The sequence below is a fragment of the Micropterus salmoides genome, unplaced genomic scaffold (genome assembly GCF_014851395.1).
Source record: "Micropterus salmoides isolate LMB-PRFRI ecotype aquatic unplaced genomic scaffold, ASM1485139v1 Ms_hic_scaffold_18, whole genome shotgun sequence".
NCBI lineage: Eukaryota > Metazoa > Chordata > Actinopteri > Centrarchiformes > Centrarchidae > Micropterus > Micropterus salmoides.
In genome coordinates this window covers 22050462-22071306 of record NW_024040928.1, presented here as the reverse complement: position 1 = coordinate 22071306, position 20845 = coordinate 22050462, and the positions used below count along the sequence as shown (strand labels likewise).

The 20845-nt window shown below is 39.3% G+C and overlaps 1 protein-coding gene across 3 annotated transcripts in view; it reads right to left on the bottom strand.

Moving 5' to 3' along the window:
• The window catches only part of jag2b (jagged canonical Notch ligand 2b), a 51330-nt gene extending 45496 nt beyond the window's left edge, over positions 1 to 5834 (bottom strand). For 2 of the 3 annotated variants that reach the window (XM_038726919.1, XM_038726920.1), the window contains exons 1-2: positions 5481 to 5833; positions 4557 to 4877 (exon numbers count right to left, since the gene is read on the bottom strand). In XM_038726919.1, the coding sequence (XP_038582847.1) occupies positions 4557 to 4877; positions 5481 to 5549 (390 nt within the window). In that variant the 5' untranslated portion in view covers positions 5550 to 5833. Of the gene's footprint in view, positions 1 to 4556; positions 4878 to 5480 lie in introns of all 3 variants that reach the window. The other variant, XM_038726921.1, reaches the window with a different exon arrangement.
• Positions 5835 to 20845: the final 15011 nt, after the last annotated feature.

The window sequence follows — 20845 nt, the reverse complement described above, 5'->3', positions numbered from 1 at the left end:
TTCTTTTAGCCTCATAGGCCTGCTAGCATGACTTCAGACTCTTACGGCCTTTCCAAAACTAGACCCTCGCCACTTCCACTCCGTCACGGAGAGTACTCTGGTCGGACTCACCTTCACAGCCAAATAGAGTTCCCTTAACACGTAGGGTATAACTACAGCCGCCAACTTTCGGATGAACCTCTCCCTAGAATAAATAGGATCTGACATTACCGCTGCACTATCACTCACTGCTAACATACGTTTATAAAACAAAATTTGTATTAAGATTCAGGACCGATGTTGAGGGAAAAGTGTGTGTTTTGCAATAACGAATTCAGTCATTTGTTTTATGATTGTTTACGTACTAAATTATTTGGGTTAGATATAGAATAGCCTGCTTCTTTAAGATGTTGACTGGTTCAGCTATTAATTTATGAAAAAGAGACATTGTTTTATGATAAGATTGATATTAATTGTAAAAGACAAGGCTATATATTTTGGCCCTCTATCTTTTATCAAAAATGTACAAATAGTCCAAAAAAAAGGAACCACAAATACAAAATTTCAAAATATAAATCAAACATTATACTGAAGCATTATATGGGCTGAAGTAAGTAATTAAAACAGTTAAAATGTGTAAAGATTTAAATAGTTACAGGCTTTTTACGTAAACCCCTATGTATCTAGTTGTGTCATGTTCTATTATTCGGTCGTTTTTTGTAGCTTACATTTGTTTTGGCTGAAGATTTTTGTATGAGATAAATATGATTCAATAAAAATAAAAAAAGAAATTAAAAAAAGTTGTGTTGTCTATCAAACAAGAGCTTTTTTTATTAAACACAATATTTAGGCTATGTTGTTAATCGATATATAGTGATATAGAATTTTGGAATTTAAAAATCCTGCATATTTACGGGCGTAGTCACACACCTCATGTTTGAAAGAAGGGTCTTCCATCATGCAGCAAAGCCTGTTACACACCTTCAACAGACCAGCATCGATGATCATTCAGCATAACCCACTATCTCTCCGTGCTAATTGGTTTCGGATGGCGGTCAATGTGGTGGACCCTCCCCATGAACGGCAAACGGTGTTGAAGTAGTAGTAGCGGGAGGAAATAGCAAGTACTTTCGGAAAGGCCCTTAGTTTACTTAGAGAAAGCCGGGCTACTTGTTTCTCCTAGTTTCCTGTCTTTCTAACCTCATCCTTGCTCCAGCTCTGTACAGACATGAGTGGTGTTCATCTTGTCATGTCACCATCACAAAGAAGGCAAACCCACAAATTTGCTCAGCTTCACAATATCAAGACACCCTAAAAAAAAAAATAAAAAAAAAAAAAAAAAGATTAAAGAAAAGACTAAAAAACCCTAAGAGAAAGTAGAAGCAGTGTGCATTTACTGTAAATTCAAACCCGAAGGGAAAAACTCAGCAGCACAGAGATGGCTGCAGCATCAATAGTCTTTATTGGCACGATGGCAAGACAAGCCAGAGAATCACTGGAAAACTTCCAAAGAATGGATAATTATCATGCAATCTGAGTAAAACCAGCCATTAGCAACTGCATCACACTGGCGTAACGCTAACTAGGCAGAGAAGAGGGGAGGCTCTGATATCTCGTGTCTTCACAGAAGAAGGAGCCTTTCTGAGAAATGCAGGATGATTTTCACGGTTACAGCTCGACTGTACTACACTAGACTGAAAAGTGCTCTTTGAAAAGCGCCTATTCATAAAATTAATGCCATCAAAAGGCATTGACACAACTCAAAAAAACATTCAATTTAACTGCATTACTCTATGGAAAATACATTTGAGTGATACTAGCAATTTAGCAGCTAGTTTTGCAAATTCTTGTGAACATTTTAGTGACAATAGGTGTCTTTAAGTTTTGACTAAATTGAGCTCTCTCCCCAACTCCCAACCTGACAAATTTGCACAGCCATGTGTACCAAAATTACATCAGCTTTCTCAGCAGAGTGACACATGTAGATTGCATGTCTAAGTATGTTGACTGTGGACCACAGTTTGCAGCAGAAAGGCAGCCCGTGCAGCTGTATTCTGTTTATACGGACGTTTAAGGTGTTACAAAAGACGTCATATTTCTTCAATAAAATAATTCCTGCCACCTATGGTGGTATCAGGATGGCAGATGAGTCCAGCCCTCATTGGTTTCCATGGGGCTTAAAAAAGGGCAGTTGGCCAGATGACACAGCCAATAGTACAACTGCATCTTTGTTTCTTCAGTGAGGAAAGCGACTACGCCATACCAAGTGACCCCACAGGCTTGTTGTGACATCTGGCACTGGAATAGTGCACCGTTATCAGCCTGGGCCACTTAACAGAAAGACAACACACCAGAATAACCCACTTCACCCCTGTCCAGAGGTGTCAGCCAATGAGTCAAATAAGAGACTACAAGTGGTTCTGTGTGACAATTAAGTTTGTTTTACATACATGTAGTTTCAAGATAAATCCGGGGTTGGTCCCAGAAAATTTGCTATCCTAGGTGGTAAATGTTGCCCCAACTCACCTGATGGTCTAAACAATCGCCTCCCTCATTAAATATATGGCCTTTACTGTGTGAAACTGCACCTTTGCCATTGTGCTCTGAAGCTTAGAAACGTTAGCAAAGGCGGCTCTTAATTCACTAAAGGCGGAGCACCTCTGCTATAAACAGCTGCGGGAAACCCTGAAATCATTAAATACAAAAAGAGGAAACCTGGATCAAACATGTGATGCCTTCAACACAAAAAGGCTACAAAAACATGCCAAGCTTTCAGAAGAACAGCAGTTCCACACATGTTTTATGGTATTCAAGTTTTATCGAAATTTTTAAGAATTTAGTTTTCATCGGCTCAATATCCAAAAAAAGCAGCCCAAACTTTCCTTCTAAATAGAGTTGCATGCTACCAACGATGCACTGATTATTTTTTCAATTAAGCAATTAATCATTTGAAGAAATAAAAATGCCCATCACAAGTTCCAATGGCCAAAAGGTGACATCTTCAAATGTCAAACTGGACTGTGAAACAGGACTAGTACTTTGAATTTTTCTTTTACTACATGCACACCTTATTTGTGTGCCTAATCTATCAGCTATCCCTCATCTGCAGTCAGACGAGCTTATTTGCCCTGGAGGGGCCACCTGGCTCCCACAGCAGGAAAAGAAGCTGTGGGGTATGGAGGGGGGAAGAGGGGTGTCAAAACCAGCCAGCGGTACACACCAAACCCCTGCCGCAGGCATCGCTCACTTCAGCTGAACACATATTTCACTCACAGCATAATGTCACTCAATCGTTATAATAGAGAATTAATTGGAGCATCCATCCCATACATACAACCAGGCTGCACCCAAATCCAGTACGTGCCATTCTCGTGCATCACACCAGACCAGTGTGAAAATCTTGCAGTTTAATATTGCCTTGCATAAAAGTAAAAGTTAGATACCTCAAAGACAGTGTCTTTCAAAATTGTTTTTATTCTGTAGAAATGCAAAGCACATATTTCTCCATTAAATAAAGTTTTAATATATCTGGTATTATCCAACAAAACTGGCAGTAGTGAGTAATGTGGACCAATCCTAAAGGCTGAAGTCTTAATAAATAAAATTCCACTTGATGGATTGGATTATAATGAACCTCAACACCCACATGAATCAGCAAAATGTCATGTTCTGAAGTAAACAGCTTTACTATAACCATTTCTCTGTATGAGAAGTAACAGAGTTCCCCCCTCCAGGTTCTACATATCAAAGCATTTCCCCCAGTCTAATTACCCTATCATGGCCTTGGCAGGTGCAAGCTGGTGGATTGGAACAAAGCCAACCCTCATATATCAGGGCAACTTTAAAAGAAGACCCAGATGACACGGCAAACCACTGTAGTTGCAATCTGATCCTTGCGAAGCATGTCATCGTTTAGCCACGATGTGTGTCAATTGTAATAAGGACAGGATGCTGCCAAGCCTTTCACTGTAAAGTTTTATGAACAAGAAGATGATTGCAATAAGAGATACAAGGATTTATCAATGAATCAATAAGTAGCTCAGAGGAAAGTAACTCCTTTGAGCAAGTAATTTTTTAAGCAAAAATGCCCTAATTTTCAAGATCCCTGGTACGCAAATGTGAGAAATTGCTACTTTTCTAGTGTTACATGACAGCAACTTCAATTATTTTGAGAGTTGTGGACTGTTTGTTGGACATTTAACGACTGATGGGTATTTTCACTGTATTCTGATGTTTTATAGACCAAACATTGATCAATAAAATAAATCAGATGTTATAAAATGTATCCTTACTTGCAACTCTAGTTTACAATGACAGAAAAAAAAAAAAAAAACTTTATGGACCTTGTTCTGAATGTGTGGACTTTTATCCAAATCAGAGGTGCTGTAATGTACTGGATGTTTTCAGATTGGGAGAGAGGCTCCAAACCATTAGCAAATGGCTTTTTATGTGTAAACATCAAAATTATCATTACATTGCCTACGTTTTAATCGGGGTTTGGTGTTGTGCTCTGTCCAGTGAGGAAGGTGTCAAGAAACAGTGTCGTTATCTTAACTGGAACAAGAAATCACACTCACCGGCCAGGCAAACTGGAAGGGGATCAAAATCTTGCCAGCTTCGTCGATTTTATTCGGGTTATTCTTTGCGCCCTTAAAAGAAAACATATTTCCACCAAGAACTTGCGTAGATCCAGCCCCGAACGTGCAGGGGCCGTTGGTGGTGACCTCCATCTGGTACTCCTTCAGGCAGATTTTGAAGTGAGTGTCGCACTCGTCTCGAGTGCAGCGCAGGTCCTGGGAGCTCCTGGAGCCGTCGCAGCACTCCCCGTCCGCCAACTCGCCGTTTACATTCTCCACGGAGATCAGCTGCAGCTCGAAATAGCCGGTTGACTGGGACACCTAGAAACAACATTTTAAAAAAGACTCAAATTATATATAGGCCAATATTAACAGGCTGTGGTGTGGTTTGGGTTGCACAAATTGGTGCGTAAAAATGTGGATAACAGTGACTGACTGTCAGTTGAAATCAATATAAATCTTGTGCAGATTGGGTGGATATTCCAAAATAATTTCTTGCATCATGAATGGAGCACGTGAACAGCCTACAGTTTACCGGCCTAGGGTTTTAAGACAATCAAATTAACCGCTGCAGCAGCCAATTGATGCAATGCAACTTACAACTTCTTGATTCAGGCCTAATTCTCCCCCACCAAAAAAAGAAAGAAAAGGTACAGGGCTCTCAGCTTTGCAGCCAAAATGGAGAGTACCCTGTATCAATTCCTCAGACTTCAATCTTGTCATGGTTACATGATCACATTCTCCACAACTGACTGCTACGTAATTCAATTATCGATTAATGTGATGCGAATATGCAGTGCCGGAGAGCAAATAGCCTCCATCTGCCCACGCCCACCAACTTTTGCCATGGGTAATTTTGAACATTTATTTTATTTATGTGGAGCGGACTAAATTATTATAAAAATAAAACAGGAGCCTTCTTACCTCCGTCCATAACGTCAACAGCAGGCACACTATTGGGAAGCAATTCCTAATCCTGGTGCGATTCCACATGCCTCCGATTAATTAGAGTGACATGGGGGGGGCGGGGGGGGGGAGAGAAACGACAAGAAAAGACAAACAGCCGCGGACCCGGCGACTAGTTCCTCCACTCCTGACATGCAAACATGAAATATTCACATGCGTGTTTTCTCCACCGTGTACGTCCAGATTTCACCGAGGCATTACATGCGTGTGTGTGTGTGTGTGTGTGTGTGTGTGAGCAGGCGGCGGATTGCAGCGCAATGATGGTCCATGTACAGGAGTGTCCCTCCGTCAAATCTCTCCACACAGCAACTGAGATGTTTCTTAGCCACAGCCTGAGGAGAGGATGTCTGCTTTGATTGGCAGCTCCGCAAACCACTTACAAATTGGCCTGCGGGCAGCTTCTGAGCCAACCGGATTAAGGGGCGGACAATAGTGTAATAACCCCCCCCCCATCTCCTCCTCCCCTTCTTCCTCCTCCCAAAACTTGAATTTGTATTGAGCTCCATTTGGACACACCGCATTACAGCAGGCGAGCAAAGCAGGAGTCGACTTTAATTAAACGCGCCCGTAAATTTCCAATGATTAGTAGGGCTATTATTTCAAATTAGCACCTCATTTAATTACACTTTTTATTTAGTACAGAGACAAATTCGATTGTTTGTTTTCTAATACCAGGCGCTGATTCATTCAAATCATTTGAATATTGTCTTGTAGTCTAAATGAATGGGGTTTAAGTGGACTGATTGCTAATGACTGTCATGTAATGTCATTATGATAATGTGATTATAGTTCATATTTAATTAATGATGTACATGGAACATTGCTTCTGAATTAATGTTAGTGTGTTTTATTAAAAAGAATCGCATCCAATTGGATTTTCCTGCTTCATTTTAATCATTATGATGCTAAAAAAAAAAACATTTGCTTTTGACTAATATGTGATTAAATGATTGTATGTGACCCTCTTGCCAAAAACACGTTTTCACTCTGTTTCTGCAGTATTACCGGCAGCTGAAAGTAAAACTGCTCCTAAAACACTTTTCAGTAACAAGACTAGATTTACCAAAGGGCTCTCCTCAATTCAACTCCATCCATTGCAGTAGTTTAGAGCGCCCTCTACTGTCTGTGCATCAGTCACCATTTCACCCACATGACGAAATTAGATATGTAACCTTAGATATGCGGTTACGTCACTCATTTCTGTTGTTCATATTCTGATGTTCTCGCAATTTCCTAGACATTGAACGTATCTTGATATGCAAAAGCATTTTCTCTACTCTTGGTGCAAAATATTTTGTTTTTATTTTTTAAACATGTTAATTAGTACACAGATCTTTTAAAAGCAGTACTTAGATCTTCGAAAAAGTAAAAGTAGCAATACCACAGTGTAAAAATACTCTATCCTGCAATCAAAGTCTTAGCTTCAAAATATTCTTAAAGTATACTTAGAGTAATCTTCATGCACAATGTCTCATTTCAGAATATCTTATATTATTGGAGCCTCATTGGTGATGGATTGATGTGTAAGCTTCACTAATGTTGCAGCCAGAAAAGGTGGGACTAATTTAACTGGTTTATATACTGCTGGGAAATTTAATCAATAATAATACACCATCATTTATTAGTGTAACTAGTAACTAATGTTTTCATATAAATGTAGTTGAGTAAAAAGAATAATAATAAAAAGTAATAAAAGAATATAATATATATATATATAATATTGGCTTCCAAAATGTAGTGGATTAAAGCACTTACTGTATTTAACTACCTCAAAATTGTAATAAAGTACTTTTTTTTTTTGCAGTGTCTTTTTACTGTTCTGCTACTGCATCAATTTTACATATATCATATATACACATGTTCAAGATGTCCACCTCATTTGGATTGATTGGCAACCCCAGCAACTAGTACCTTTCTTCCTTTTACCTGAGTCCCTCCCCCCCATCAGGTGATTGGATACTTGTTGACAGATGGCCAATGGTCACTGTGGCTGTATCCGTTTAAAGGTTAGTGCTTTTGAATGTTTTAGTGCTCGTAGATTTTTCTTTCTTTTTCGCCTTCCAAAGAAAGAAAAACGGTTTCCTTTCATGTCCATATGGCAAAAGGATCGGTGTGCAGACTGTTTAAAGTTTAATGGAGTTAGATAATCCATCACAGTGACCATAATTTATTATTTTCTTGTTCTTTTAGTTGCAGCAACATTTGTGGTAATGCATATAAATGCAAACTGAAGTGAAAAGTAGCCTATATGTATTATGTTCACTGTGATGATTATCTATCTCAATCAAGTTTTAAGTTGATATATATAGTGTATGGCTATATGTGAAAACCAATGAGCTGCCTGAAGGAGAAGAGAAACACACTTAAAAATCAAAAACACTTTGTATGACCTTAAAAAGTAGCTATGAGTATTTTTAGCTGCCTGTTACTCACTCAGTCTACAGATCTGACATCCTAAAAGGCATTAAAGTATCAAATTAGTATGGCTAACACACTTTATTTTAAAGATGGACCTAGTATTCAGACTAGACGGTGCATTACCCTTGTATCTAATTAATTTATCTAGTTAATTTGTTAGACATTTTATTGCTACCTTATCAGAGGCCTGTTTCTTCCAGAGTGCCAAAATATTTTGTCCTTCATGGATTAAATATTGCTCGACTGTGACCCCATTCTTAAAGAACACTCGCCGCATCCATCAATTTTGTAGTTCCTTACCATGACAGAAAACAGAAGCTACATCAAAACTGCTGTTCAAAAACTGGATTTTTCTTAAATTCCCCATCTCAGGTGTAAGTGACATGCAACATGCTACCACTGAAGTCACGCCACTCCATTTCTGACAAGGAAAACAAGAGAGAGAGAAGCTGTCAATCAAAGTGTATGTGACAGCTCCCCTCCACCTACCCTCCATGTCTCTGTCTCCTTCTCATCAGGCAACTGCCAGCCCGTCAGATAGGCCTTTTAGGAGTCTGCAGATAGCCTGAGCCGCTGTAGCCGCTTTGACTGGAACATTTCACACGCTGTCACAAGTACATGTGAGTGCCTTAAGTTGGATCACACCTAGTAACGGTCCTCAAGTGGTGAAGGAACGGTGTGTGTATATGTGTGTGCATCTTTTGTAGTGTTTGACCAGTATGGGGTTTTAGCCAAGCTGAGGGTGGGGCTCATTGGATGGCAATGCTGGTGGATCTGTTGGGTCGTCCACCACTTTGATCCACACTGAAATATTTTAACAGCTACTGGATGTAAGGCTATGACATTTTGTATACTCATTCGTGGTCCCCAGAGGATGAATCCTACTGACTTTGTTGATCCCCTGACTTTGCTTCTAGCCCCATAATTAGGTTCACCTTTTTGTGACCTTTTCGTTTTTAGTGAAATTACAACAACAATTGGATAGATTCTGTCAAAATTCTGTCATTTCTGTCCCCCTCAGGATGAATTGCAATAACTTGGATGATCCTGTAATGTCTCATCCAGCCCCATCATCTAGTTAGCAAATGTTAGCATGCTAACACACTAAACTAAGATGTAAACATTACACTTGCTAAACATCAGCATGTTAGCATGCTGGTATTAGCATTTAGCACTTGGTACAGCCTCACAGAAATGCTATCATAGCTGTAGACTCTTTGTCTGGCTTGAATTTAGGCTGCTTGAAGACCAATATCTTCAGCTGAATTTATATTTTTTCATGCCCACAGAATTAAAAGCCTTCAGTGCTTACCCCAGAACTCTTTCCATGTCAAGTTGCAAATGCCTCTGTAAAAGCATTTAGACCTTAATGATTGACTAATATGAGCCTCGCCATTGAAACTGTGACTAATTCAATTTGTGAAGCATCTCTTTAAGCCCGAGTGATTCACCAGGAACCTGGATACATTTTGCTTTTACATTCAAATGACATCTACAAAAAACCTACGTGAAAATCTAAATGACAAAATAAAATATTGAAAATAACAACTAAAGATCATGATTTTAGATTTTAGAGTTAGTTTTTTTGTTTTATGAAGCTGTGTTTCGCCACATTAGCTATGGATAATATCTAATATGCCCTAAAAGATAAATATTAGTCAAACCATAGTATCTCCTGAATACTAACACCTACCAAAGGGCCTCGGGTGGTGTGTGCCTACTTTGTCTTCATGTTTGCATACTTGTGTGTGAGGCATAGAGAGAGGAGTGTGTGTGCAGGAGGAGAAGGGATTATGAGTGGGTGCGCTGTGGGGGGTTTGCCAGCCTCCAGGGGGGAGGTGAAGTGGATTTCTTCTCTCATCCATTTTTCATGGCTTTTCTCCTTTCAGATCTCCAGTATCTGTACATACGGCTGACGGGTCGATTCTCTTTTATCTTTGAGCATCTTCTGGGGACTCAGCATGTGTGTCTGGTGGCTTTTGTGTGTCTGTGTGTGTGGGGGGTTGATGGTGGCAGCATGGGTCAAGGTTGAGACATGCGGTTTTTCATCAAGCTCTAATGACTATCTCACCACACTGGCGGTTAAGATGATGCCCATTTGCTGATGTCTTTTAATGAAGACAATGTTGCTCTGTATGTTTTCTACAGTGCAGTAAATGGATGTGATGTAACTTTGTCTTAGAGGACTATAACAGTGGTTAGTCCACATGGACCATACATAAATAGTACTGTTTAATAGCATTTCCCTTGTGGATTAATTCAAACACATGTCTTTTAAAAAGGGCTTCAAATAATTAATGACCTCTGTTTGTGACCTCGATGGTTCATCACCATTGACTGGACTTGTTTCCTGGCCTCAACCCTTCCCTTTGAGCTACAGTAGCCTTTAACTGGCACCAGTCATAACCATCGTTTTCATTGTAGAGAGGAAGTTACTCACTGCAAATCTCCAACAGACATTTCCAATGATGATCATAATATAAACAATGGAATAATAATAATATTGCTTTGTCATGTTTTTGGTCTTTTTAGCCTCTGTTAAAGCCAAACTGAGGTGGATAAATCTGAAAATACCATGTAGCTGAGCACCATACACCTAGTGTTTTCTGACCATTTTTGAAAAGCAATAAAAGCTATAAAAGTAAAATAGCTAATTTCTTCTTATTCCTCTTTGGATCGGTGGATAAAAAAATTGCGCATTAAAGTCATCATCTGTATGGAGTGAGAAAGGTGTTACACTTGTGATAATCACTTATTTTGTGTTTTATGCTTTTGGGAATAGCTTTCATACCAGGATGCGCTGCATGGCTTAGTTTGAGACCTGCACTCATTTTGACCTGAAATTATCTGAGCATGTCTACTAATTGTAATTACTAATATTAGTTTAAAAGTGGTAATCTATCTGATCAATCACTGACATGAAGAAGTCACTCCTTATTTGTGCTTTAATTGGGGTTTACTCTAGACCATGTATAACCACGCTCACTTTTTATTACAACAACTTTTTTTTGTTTAAATTCCGCCTTTTTTGGGGGGGATTGTTGACAGTGTAGAGGGAAAGGCATCATGGGGAAAGAAAGCAAAATCAATGGCCAGAATTGAACCAAGGATGTTATGGTTATCTTCTGTACTTTTAAATTTTTTTTTTTTATTTGTCTATTTATGTTTACTTAGTGATGTTTTTCACATGTCTGATAAGACCAAAGATGATTTACGGCCTCGGATGGACAATAATTCTACTCTATTCTATCACTGTATGGTGGTTATGTAAATGCTGCTAAGTACAGCCTTAAAAATGATTCAAATACCTTGTCAGCTGCAGTGTTGCTCATTGGTCACAATACAGTAGCAGAAGCATAATTCTGTAGCAGACAAAGAAGGCAATTGCAGTTTGAAACTGCAAAGTTCATTTTCTTGGACATGCTAACTTACTAGTTCTGATTTTAGCTAGGTTAACTAGATATTAGACAAGCTAGCCAGCTAGACTTAGCTAGCTTGTCCAATATCTTGTTAAGCTAACCAGCTCTAGCCATCTTGGTAAGTTAGTTAACTAGAATAAATTAAATATATCAGATAGGTGTAAAGTTACAGAGCCCCTGAGGGGACATAACAAACAAAAAATCACATCTGTTGTGCCCACCAGATAGTATCTCTTGCACACGAGATTGTATCTGGCGCCCACGAGATCTGGTGGGCATGAGATAGTATCTGGTTCGCACCAAATACTTTATCGTGAGTAAATCCTTTCTGATGAGTAAATAAATAAACAATTTCTAATGTGCACTTGCTGCACATGAGAAATTATTTGTGTATTTATTTTTTGCCTGTTTCCCCTTAGGGGCTCCGTACAAAGTAACAAATGAACGTGATTTAATCCTACACTCCTTAAGGATTCAAAGACTTTATTGTGAAGGCTATATTGCAATAAAGTTCTTATTTTTATACCTGATGCGGTCAGTTATTCTTTTATTTGAAGTATACTAAAAATGAAGTTTTATTTTAAAAAAGGATCAAAATATATACATTGTTGTCAAGATATTTAAAAACCAAAAAAGTTAAACACACCAAACACCAGACTAACTGGTAACAGTCAGTGACACCTGCTGTCCAGTAGTATCAAATGACAAAAAGAGGATGGCTCATAATTTGAAGTTTGTTTAAAAAAAAACATTGTGGAGCGAGTTCTGAGAAGGGAACGAGTTTTTAGAGACCATAAGATTGTTGGAAATATACAGCAGTGAGGACATCATCAGTTGTTTTCATTTGTCAAGTCCCGAGCCCTGCCACATTAAGCACATTAAACCACAGCATCTCAGCTCTGCGGTGTGTTTTTTGTATTTTTGTGAGTTGTTACACTCTTCGTTGAATCTTCCCAGTAGAATGTCCTGTAACTGTTGAATTCTTCCAGAAACATTTTGTGTAGGAGTGTAGGGAGCTGGGCAGTTTGACAGGGTTGCTCAGTCAGCCGTGTTTTTTAGTTTGACAAAAGAATTCAAGGCAAACTAGTCCTACTTAAGATAGTCAAGAACTAAATGGCTTTTTGCAACAGATTAATTTAGACGCCTACCTGAAGTCTGACTACAACCGGCCCCAGGAGATGTGTTTTTAATAATTAAAATATGCTTTTTATTGTCTGATTGTTTGTCAACACAAAATCACTCACTATGTTGACAAGCACCAGTATAGTATTGTCTTTAAATTTACAATGGTAAAAATGGCCAAAGCACCCTAAACAAAGCAGGCTCAGGTGTGTGAATGGTATAGCTCATCGTCTGGTGAAACTATTGTAAATGTGCCATTGAGCAAGGCATTTATTTCACAGTGGCTTTAGGTAGGGCTGTGTGATATGACAATATTTATCATTTGATGATAGAAAAATGTCTATCGTTTAAAATTATGCTCTATCGTTTATTTTGTTGTGTTGCAAATTCCATACTTTGAGTGTATGACACTTTGCACCGCGGTGGAAGTAGTTTTAAGTTGGAGTTTCAACATGCTGCTGTACTTGCAGTTTTTTATGGTGCGTTCCATTTGACATAGAAAGTCCGAATTTCCGAGCGCCAAGTCGGAACTTTCAACGGTATGCTCCATTAAGTCGGATTTCTGACTCGGAAAGTCGGGAGAACCTCACCAATCCTGACCTCAAAATCTAAGATGTCTGCTACCGGAATCAACAGCAGTGAAAGCTGTTGTAATATACTGTTTATCACACTTCTGTCGTACACACAGTCCTGTCCAATTTATATCTGTAGACATGTTGCTACGGTGTCTGTATGTGCAAAATACCGCGCAATGCATTATTATCAGCTTGAATTGCTAACAATGGCCAAAGGCATCAATCTTGGTTTTCCGACTTAAATCTGTTGTTGTACTGGAACGCCGTCAACTCGGGTGTGACATCTTTCCCATCTCTGACTTCTGAGGTAAATGGTAAACTGCTAAGTGCACAAGAAGTAGAAAGCTAGCTAGCATCGTCACCTAGAAAGAGGGTTCTCATGACCTAAATCCCTTGAACACCAAGCACATAGTTCTTTTTAAAGACATTTTTCTTATTAGTTGTACCAATACTCTACGACACAAATGGATAGCACAGCTGGAATTAGACTAAAGTCATTAAGTTTTTCTCTCACCTAAATGAGGCCGTCGTGTTTCAGTGACTTTAGATAACCTAGTTTTTTCCTTCAGTTCCCATTGTTGATTGAGCTATCAAGTCTGCTGTGATAAGATGAGAAATGTAGTCACCACTGACACAAGGTGTACCTCTCAAACCCTTGTGTTCTGCTCTGCTGATGATACTGTATGCATTTGTGTTTTGTCATGCGGAGAGCTCAGATTTCATACAGTACAAGCCAGTCTGTAGGACTTGTTACTGTCAGACATTTTCAAACAAACTGCAAACGCATAGTTTCAGGGTTTCAATAACACTGGGTTAACAGGGAAACAGTCTACCCCATCCGCACACATTCTTGAGAATGATTTACAATGCCTACAGTTACAATGTTAACCAGTTGGGCAAGTTAGTTAGACACTTTATATTGTATGTTGTGCTTTTCCTGGTAATGCTTTGGAACTGATTTGTCGTGGCAGTCCCCATTTTAACATTTTAGATATTTGACACGACAACAAAATGAACTCTACTAAAACCAATCTGTACGAAATGAGATATGATGCTCAAATTACCTAAATGCTGCCTGTCTGTTATAAATCACTGGCTAAAAGACACTGGTATAGAGGATATGTGGTATGTTGTTCAGATTTATTTTCTTGTCATCGTTAACATGGCAGATAAGACTTTCCCATTTGACTCCTTCCACATATGGAGATAAATAAGGAGAGACTTGCTCTAAACCCTCCAATCCATCCCAGCATTCACTGCCCAGGACCTCATAAATAAATGTTACTGATAAGGGCTGGCAGACGAAAAAGAAAGAAAAAAAAAAAGAGCAGCAAAACCTTTATGTGTCACATTCTGCCTGTCGGCCATGTTTTAGTTTGGCCCTCTGTGAATTTTGTTACATTTGACCAGTTCTGTTATTTAGTATGTTTAAGGGTTCAGTCCGGTCTGTTGTCCTGGTTCTAGTCTGTTAATGTTATTGTGAGCTCTGCCTGATTCGTTATCCACTTGGTTATTGTCTCTCTGTGTTTATCTGTTCAGTTATCTTAGACTGTGGTTGAGTTTGTCAGTGCTGTCATGTTATCTTGTCTCCCTTAGCCACCCTGTCTTATTAGTTAGAATTCCTTTTGCTGTGCTGTTAGTTTAGACTTAGTTTTAGTTTGCTTGCTACCTTTTGTGTGCGTCCTCTACCTGATGTTATTGTTTGTCTGGTTATTATCTGTCAGCTGGTGTTTAGGTATTTTCCTGATTTCAGTTCTGTTCCAGTCTCATGTATGAGTTTCTGTACCATCATGCTTGAGTTCTGTGTGCTTGTCTATTTATGTTCTCTGCCAGTTCCATTAATTAATCTGATTTTGTTCATTCTGCTCTGGTCTCTGTGTAGCCTTTATTATTATTCATCCACATCTTACTTAGTATCTGTCTTGTCTTGTATCTTAGTTCTTAGTCCTGTACCTTAGTTCATGTCTTAAGTGTTCACTCCTGATCTGTGTACTTCTGTGTTTTGCCCATGTCTAATCTGAGTTCTGTTTTACCTTAGCTTTTGTCTGTTCCTTGTTGGTGTTAGTTTATTTGTGATCTGTCTGCTTATATTAGTTTATTTATATTACTCTGATGATTAGTGTTGAGTAACTTGTGTTTTTCTTGTCCCCCCTCAGTAATCTGCCTGCCTGCTAGTCTCTCTGTATTCCCCTGCTGTCTCTCTGCCTGCCTCGTTAACCTTGATCCTTGTCACCCGTGTTGTCCCCGCCCTGCTCGTTTGTCTGCGTGTGTGTGTGTGAATATATATACCTGGTGTTTCTATCTAGTCTTTGTCCGGTCATTGTAGTGTAGTGTTCTCACTCAGTTGTGTTTGTGTGGAAGAGTGTTCTGTCAGCATGTTGGATTTTCCCGTCTACTGCCTGTAAGCCTGTTACCTGTTGTTTTGTTTGGATTAAAGACCCTGAACTGCGTCTGCTCTGCCTTGGTGTCTTGCATTTGGGCTCTCACCCTCGGAATCGTGACATTATGGCCAGCTTGATATTTATATAGCCCTTTAAAACAGAAACACGTTGTAGCTATCCACCTGGTTCCTATCGAGGTTTGTTTATCAGTTTGAACCAGTCCCCTGCTCTGCTCTTCCTCAAAGCACAATGCCATGTTAATCCAAGGTTATGACCTAACCGCTCAAGGGTTGAGGGCAGAAGAACAGCACATCTTGTAGTAATTTCAGGTGCAGGTTTGGTGAAAAAGTAGATAACAAACGATGGATTACATGATCTGATCAGGAGATTCATATGTATTTGATAATGTTTAGGCAGTGACCAGATTGGGGGTCGGGACCCCCCTAAGGGGTAGCAGGATTAATCAGAAGGGTCGTGAGATTACTAATAAGATTGAAATAAGAAAACAGACCCACTTTGCTACACTTTTCCCCTAATCTGTTCAAAACTGAACATCACTCTTTGGTTAAACGTCATATTTATCAATATATGCAACCTGTGACACGCCAGGAGAAATTCCTTTGAGAGAGAGTAAATGGGAGTATCAGTGGTTTAAGTAAATGCCACAAAATGCCATGCGTTTACATTCAAATGACAAAGCTCTCTAGAGGCCATTGATGGACACTTAAGGAGGAAGGAGGAAGTAGCATGTTTCTTATAAATTATGCACAGGAAGGCAGTCAAGGTGGATGGATGGGCCAGAAAACCAAAACCAAGATGGTTCTCTTACGTTTACCATGTGGTTATTATTGAAACCATGATGAAGAAGGTCCCCTAAAGTTAGCGAGGTAGTCAATTTAACACTAACCACAATGTTTCCCTAACTCTTACCAAGTTGCCTAAACCTAATTAAACCTCAACAATAGAGGTGTAAGATCAGAAAACACTTAGATTTGTTGTTCTTGGAGGACAAAAAAGATTGATAACCACTGGTTAAAGGAACATTTATTTAGCTTGTTCCAACTACAACTATGCCACAGTAAAAGTAACAGTGGGACAGCAAAGTGGCTGAGAGTATAACAAATAGACAACCACACTACTAATGTCTACAAAAGACATACAGTAGATTTGCTCCATATGTGTAAGATCATATTTGCATACAGATGGAGAGTGTGTCAGACTGTGCTGGAATCATTCTGGGATTGTCCTCAGACAGTAGAGGTGGATCGTGTTTTTCATTCAAAGGGCAGGTTTTGGGCTCCCACCTATGAATGGTCTGCATTCAGAAAGAGGAGTGGTAATCCATCTGCTGTGGTAACACACACACACACACACACATCCAGATGGTCTCTGGAGAACAGAGACATCCCATGTGTCCAGTTACAACATGAAAGCAACAGGTACGCAACTTAAGTACCCATCCATCCACCCATCCCCTCCACCCTTTTAAAGATGCATGGTGAGGGAGGGAGGTATTTACAGAATCATTTGTTATACGCAGTCTCTGTAAGAACAGGGATATGTCTAAGGTTAGCAGTCATCTTTCCATACAAAAGTTTCAGTTGTGTAAATAGCATGGACGGCATGGCTAGCATGTCCACTAGCCACAAGCATGGTTATGTATCGACTATTTGTCTTTTAATTAGCTGAAAAATTTGTTTGGCATTTTGGGAAGTACGCTCATCAAACTTCGGTTATTAGGTATCCAGTGAAGATGGAAGTACTCGTTTTTACAGATATGTAATTGTACAGACTATACAAACACGATACAGTGTGTTTGTATAGCCCTATATTTTAGTTCTGTGACTCCTGTACGGCAGCTTTGCAAAGCCCACTGTCTTCTGATTTATGTGTTTACCAGGGGCCATCACCCTTTTGCAACATTTGCGAATTGAACGGCATGTTTCCTTGCAACATTGTGCAACGTTGTGCAACGTTGTGCAACAGGCTTCGAGGTATGTTTTCTCCCGTTTGGTGGGCATGTTTCATGTGTTACCCAATCAGCTGCGACAAGTTTGTAAACACAACGATGTTAAAGACAGGAAAATTCTGTGCACTTGCGTACACAGCAGGGTGTTCAAGGACTCAAATGGCAATACCTCAAATGGGAACTCAGCCCATGTAAACCTGTTCTGGGACAACCCCTAAATGAGATTTCAAACCTGAAAATTAGCATAATATGACCTCTTTAAACCTTAAAAAGGCAGTTTACTAATGGAAACAGCCGTTAATATTTATGTAAATGGAATGATTTGAGCATGTGTTTCCTATACCACGGCTAACTTCACAACAACTTTTCAGCAGTGAGCCACAAGCTGACCCGTGAACCACCCAGCAGAGAAGCATAAGCCAGCAAAGATACAAAGACAGAGATCAAACACTTCTCTTTCAGTCTTAATGTTAAAGACTATACAGTAAAATCAAAATAAAAACCTGTTAAGTAACTAGTCTGATGTTGTATTGCATTTGAAAAAAGAGCGGACAAAGTGAAAGTGATATAGTTATGGCTGGCAGACATGTTGTAGCAATAAAGTTGTTGAAACAAATATATTCAAAAGCAGATTGTTGAAAATTCTGCTGCTAGTCACACTGTGTAGAGGTTGAAGAGTTGAAAATTGTTGTCTTTGTAAAAATTGCTCTACAAGAAAGAGAGAAAAACATGTTCCTGTTTCCCTACACTCGTGTACATACACACCTCTGCTGAATCACCTTAGATAAAATCATCTCCACAGTACAACAGCGATTGTTTTCCCTCTCGCAAAATGTGAGAATGCTGCTTTCATTTCTAAGAAAAATGTCAAGTTGCCCGTCAAGATCAGGTCTGCAGAATTTACATTGGCTTGTCTCCATGGAGGAATTATTTGCGTACATGTGTCGTCCCATTTCCTGATCCACATCTGGTTTTGTCTGATCAGGATGTGTATCTTCAAAAGAGAATATGTATATCAACCGGCAGTGCTATGGCTTTCAAGTTAATCACAGAATACTTGATGATCTCTGTTCTTTCAGTTTCCTAAAAGGTGAAGTAAATTGTTTCATCGCTTCATGCAAATACTCAACATTTGGGTAATACATTAAGTCCCCTTATTTAGCATTTATAAGCAGTGTACAAACATTTAATGCACCATTATGTAGCAGATATCATATCACGTTGTATCATGTTTGTTTAACCCTGCATTTTTGTACTATTTCCATCTATCAGTCTTTCAAAGTCGCTTTTTAGCTTGTGGATGTATTGCACATTTTATGCTTTAGCATAACCAGGATTAAAATAGAATTTTTATTTAAAGTGACTAGCTGCATTTAGGATTTATGACAACTTACATAGAACAAAATGTTACAAGATGCATTTTATTACAACTCTGAAGGGTTCGAATATGATGGCTCTTTACGTAACAGTAACACAACTAATCAGTGAAGTTCTGGTGAAACTGACAGCAACAATGGGCTTACAACAGACTCAGAACAAGAAAAAAAATTAACTCTGAACGTTTCTACTTTGGTAATCACTCTTTTACAGAAGTTTCACTGAATTGGTTTTAACCTCCTGTATTATTGTTTCATTTGGAAACCTAATCCTGTCCAATAAGAATAGACTTGAAAGTCCTGTTAAAACTGCCTGTAAGATCCAGTAAGACCATCCACTCTAGTGGCAATTTGAGCTATCACCTCCGGCTGCCGTTTCAGGCCACCTGTTCAGAGGAGTTGCTATTGATAATAATGTCACTAATGTTTCCAACTTCATAGTGGTCCTGGTTCAATTCCTGGAATGTGAATTATTTAATAATAAATAAATAATAGAGGACAATATTCAGTGAGGTCTTTCCAGCCCTTCCCCCCATTAAGTAGAATGGGACACAAACAAACTGATGCTCAAATGTTGTTTGGATCACTATACAGGTACTGGTCATATAATTATAATATCATCAAAAAGCAGATTGATTTCAGTAATTCCATTCAAAAAGTTAAACTTGTATAATGTATACATTCATTCCACACAGACTGATATATTTCAAGTGTTCATTTCATTTAATTGTGATGATTAAAACTGACAACTAATGAAAATCCCAAATTCAGTATCTCCAAAAATTAGAATATTACTTAAGACCAATACAAAAAAAGGATTTTTTAGAAATGTTGGCCAAGTGAAAAGGATGAACATGAACAGCACTCAATACTTAGTTGGGGCTCCTTTTGCCTGAATTACTGCAGCAATGCGGCGTGGCATGGAGTCGATCAGTCTGTGGCACTGCTCAGGTGTTATGAGAGCCCAGGTTGCTCTGATAGTGGCCTTCAGCTCTTCTGCATTGTTGGGTCTGGCGTATCGCATTTTCCTCTTCACAATACCCCCTAGATTTTCTATAGGGTTAAGGTCAGGCGAGTTTGCTGGCCAGTTAAGAACAGGGATAGCATGGTCCTTAAACCAGGTACCGGTAGCTTTGGCACTGTGTGCAGGTGCCAAGTCCTGTTGGAAAATGAAATCTGCATCTCCATAAAGTTGGTCATCAGCAGAAAGCATGAAGTGCTCTAAAACTTCCTGGTAGACGGCTGCGTTGACCTTGGACCTCAGAAAACACAGTGGACCAACACCAGCAGATGACATGGCACCCCAAACCATCACTGACTGGAAACTTTACACTGGACTGCAAGCAACGTGGATTCTGTGCCTCTCCTCTCTTCCTCCAGACTCTGGGGCCTTGATTTCCAAAGGAAATGCAAAATTTACTTTCATCAGAGAACATAACTTTGGACCACTCAGCAGCAGTCCAGTCCTTTTTGTCTTTAGCCCGGGCGAGACGCTTCTGCCGCTGTATCTTGTTCAAGAGTGGCTTGACACAAGGAATGCGACAGCTGAAACCCATGTCTTGCATACGTCTGTGCGTGGTGGTTCTTGAAGCACTGACTCTAGCTGCAGTCTACTCTTTGTGAATCTCCCCCACATTTTTGAATGGGTTTTGTTTCACAATCCTCTCCAGGGTGTGGTTATCCCTTCCCTTCGCCTCTCTATTAATGTGCTTGGACACAGAGCTCTGTGAACAGCCAGCCTCTTTAGCAATGACCTTTTGTGTCTTGCCCTCCTTGTGCAAGGTGTCAATGGTCGTCTTTTTTACAGCTGTCAAGTCAGCAGTCTTCCCCATGATTGTGTAGCCTACAGAACTAGACTGAGAGACCATTTAAAGGCCTTTGCAGGTGTTTTGAGTTAATTAGCTGACTACAGTGTGGCACCAGGTGTCTTCAATAATGAATCTTTTCACAATATTCTAATTTTCTGAGATACTGATTTGGGGGTTTTCATTAGTTGTCAGTTATAATCATCAAAATTAAAAGGAATGAACATTTGAAATATATCAGTCTGTGTGGAATGAATG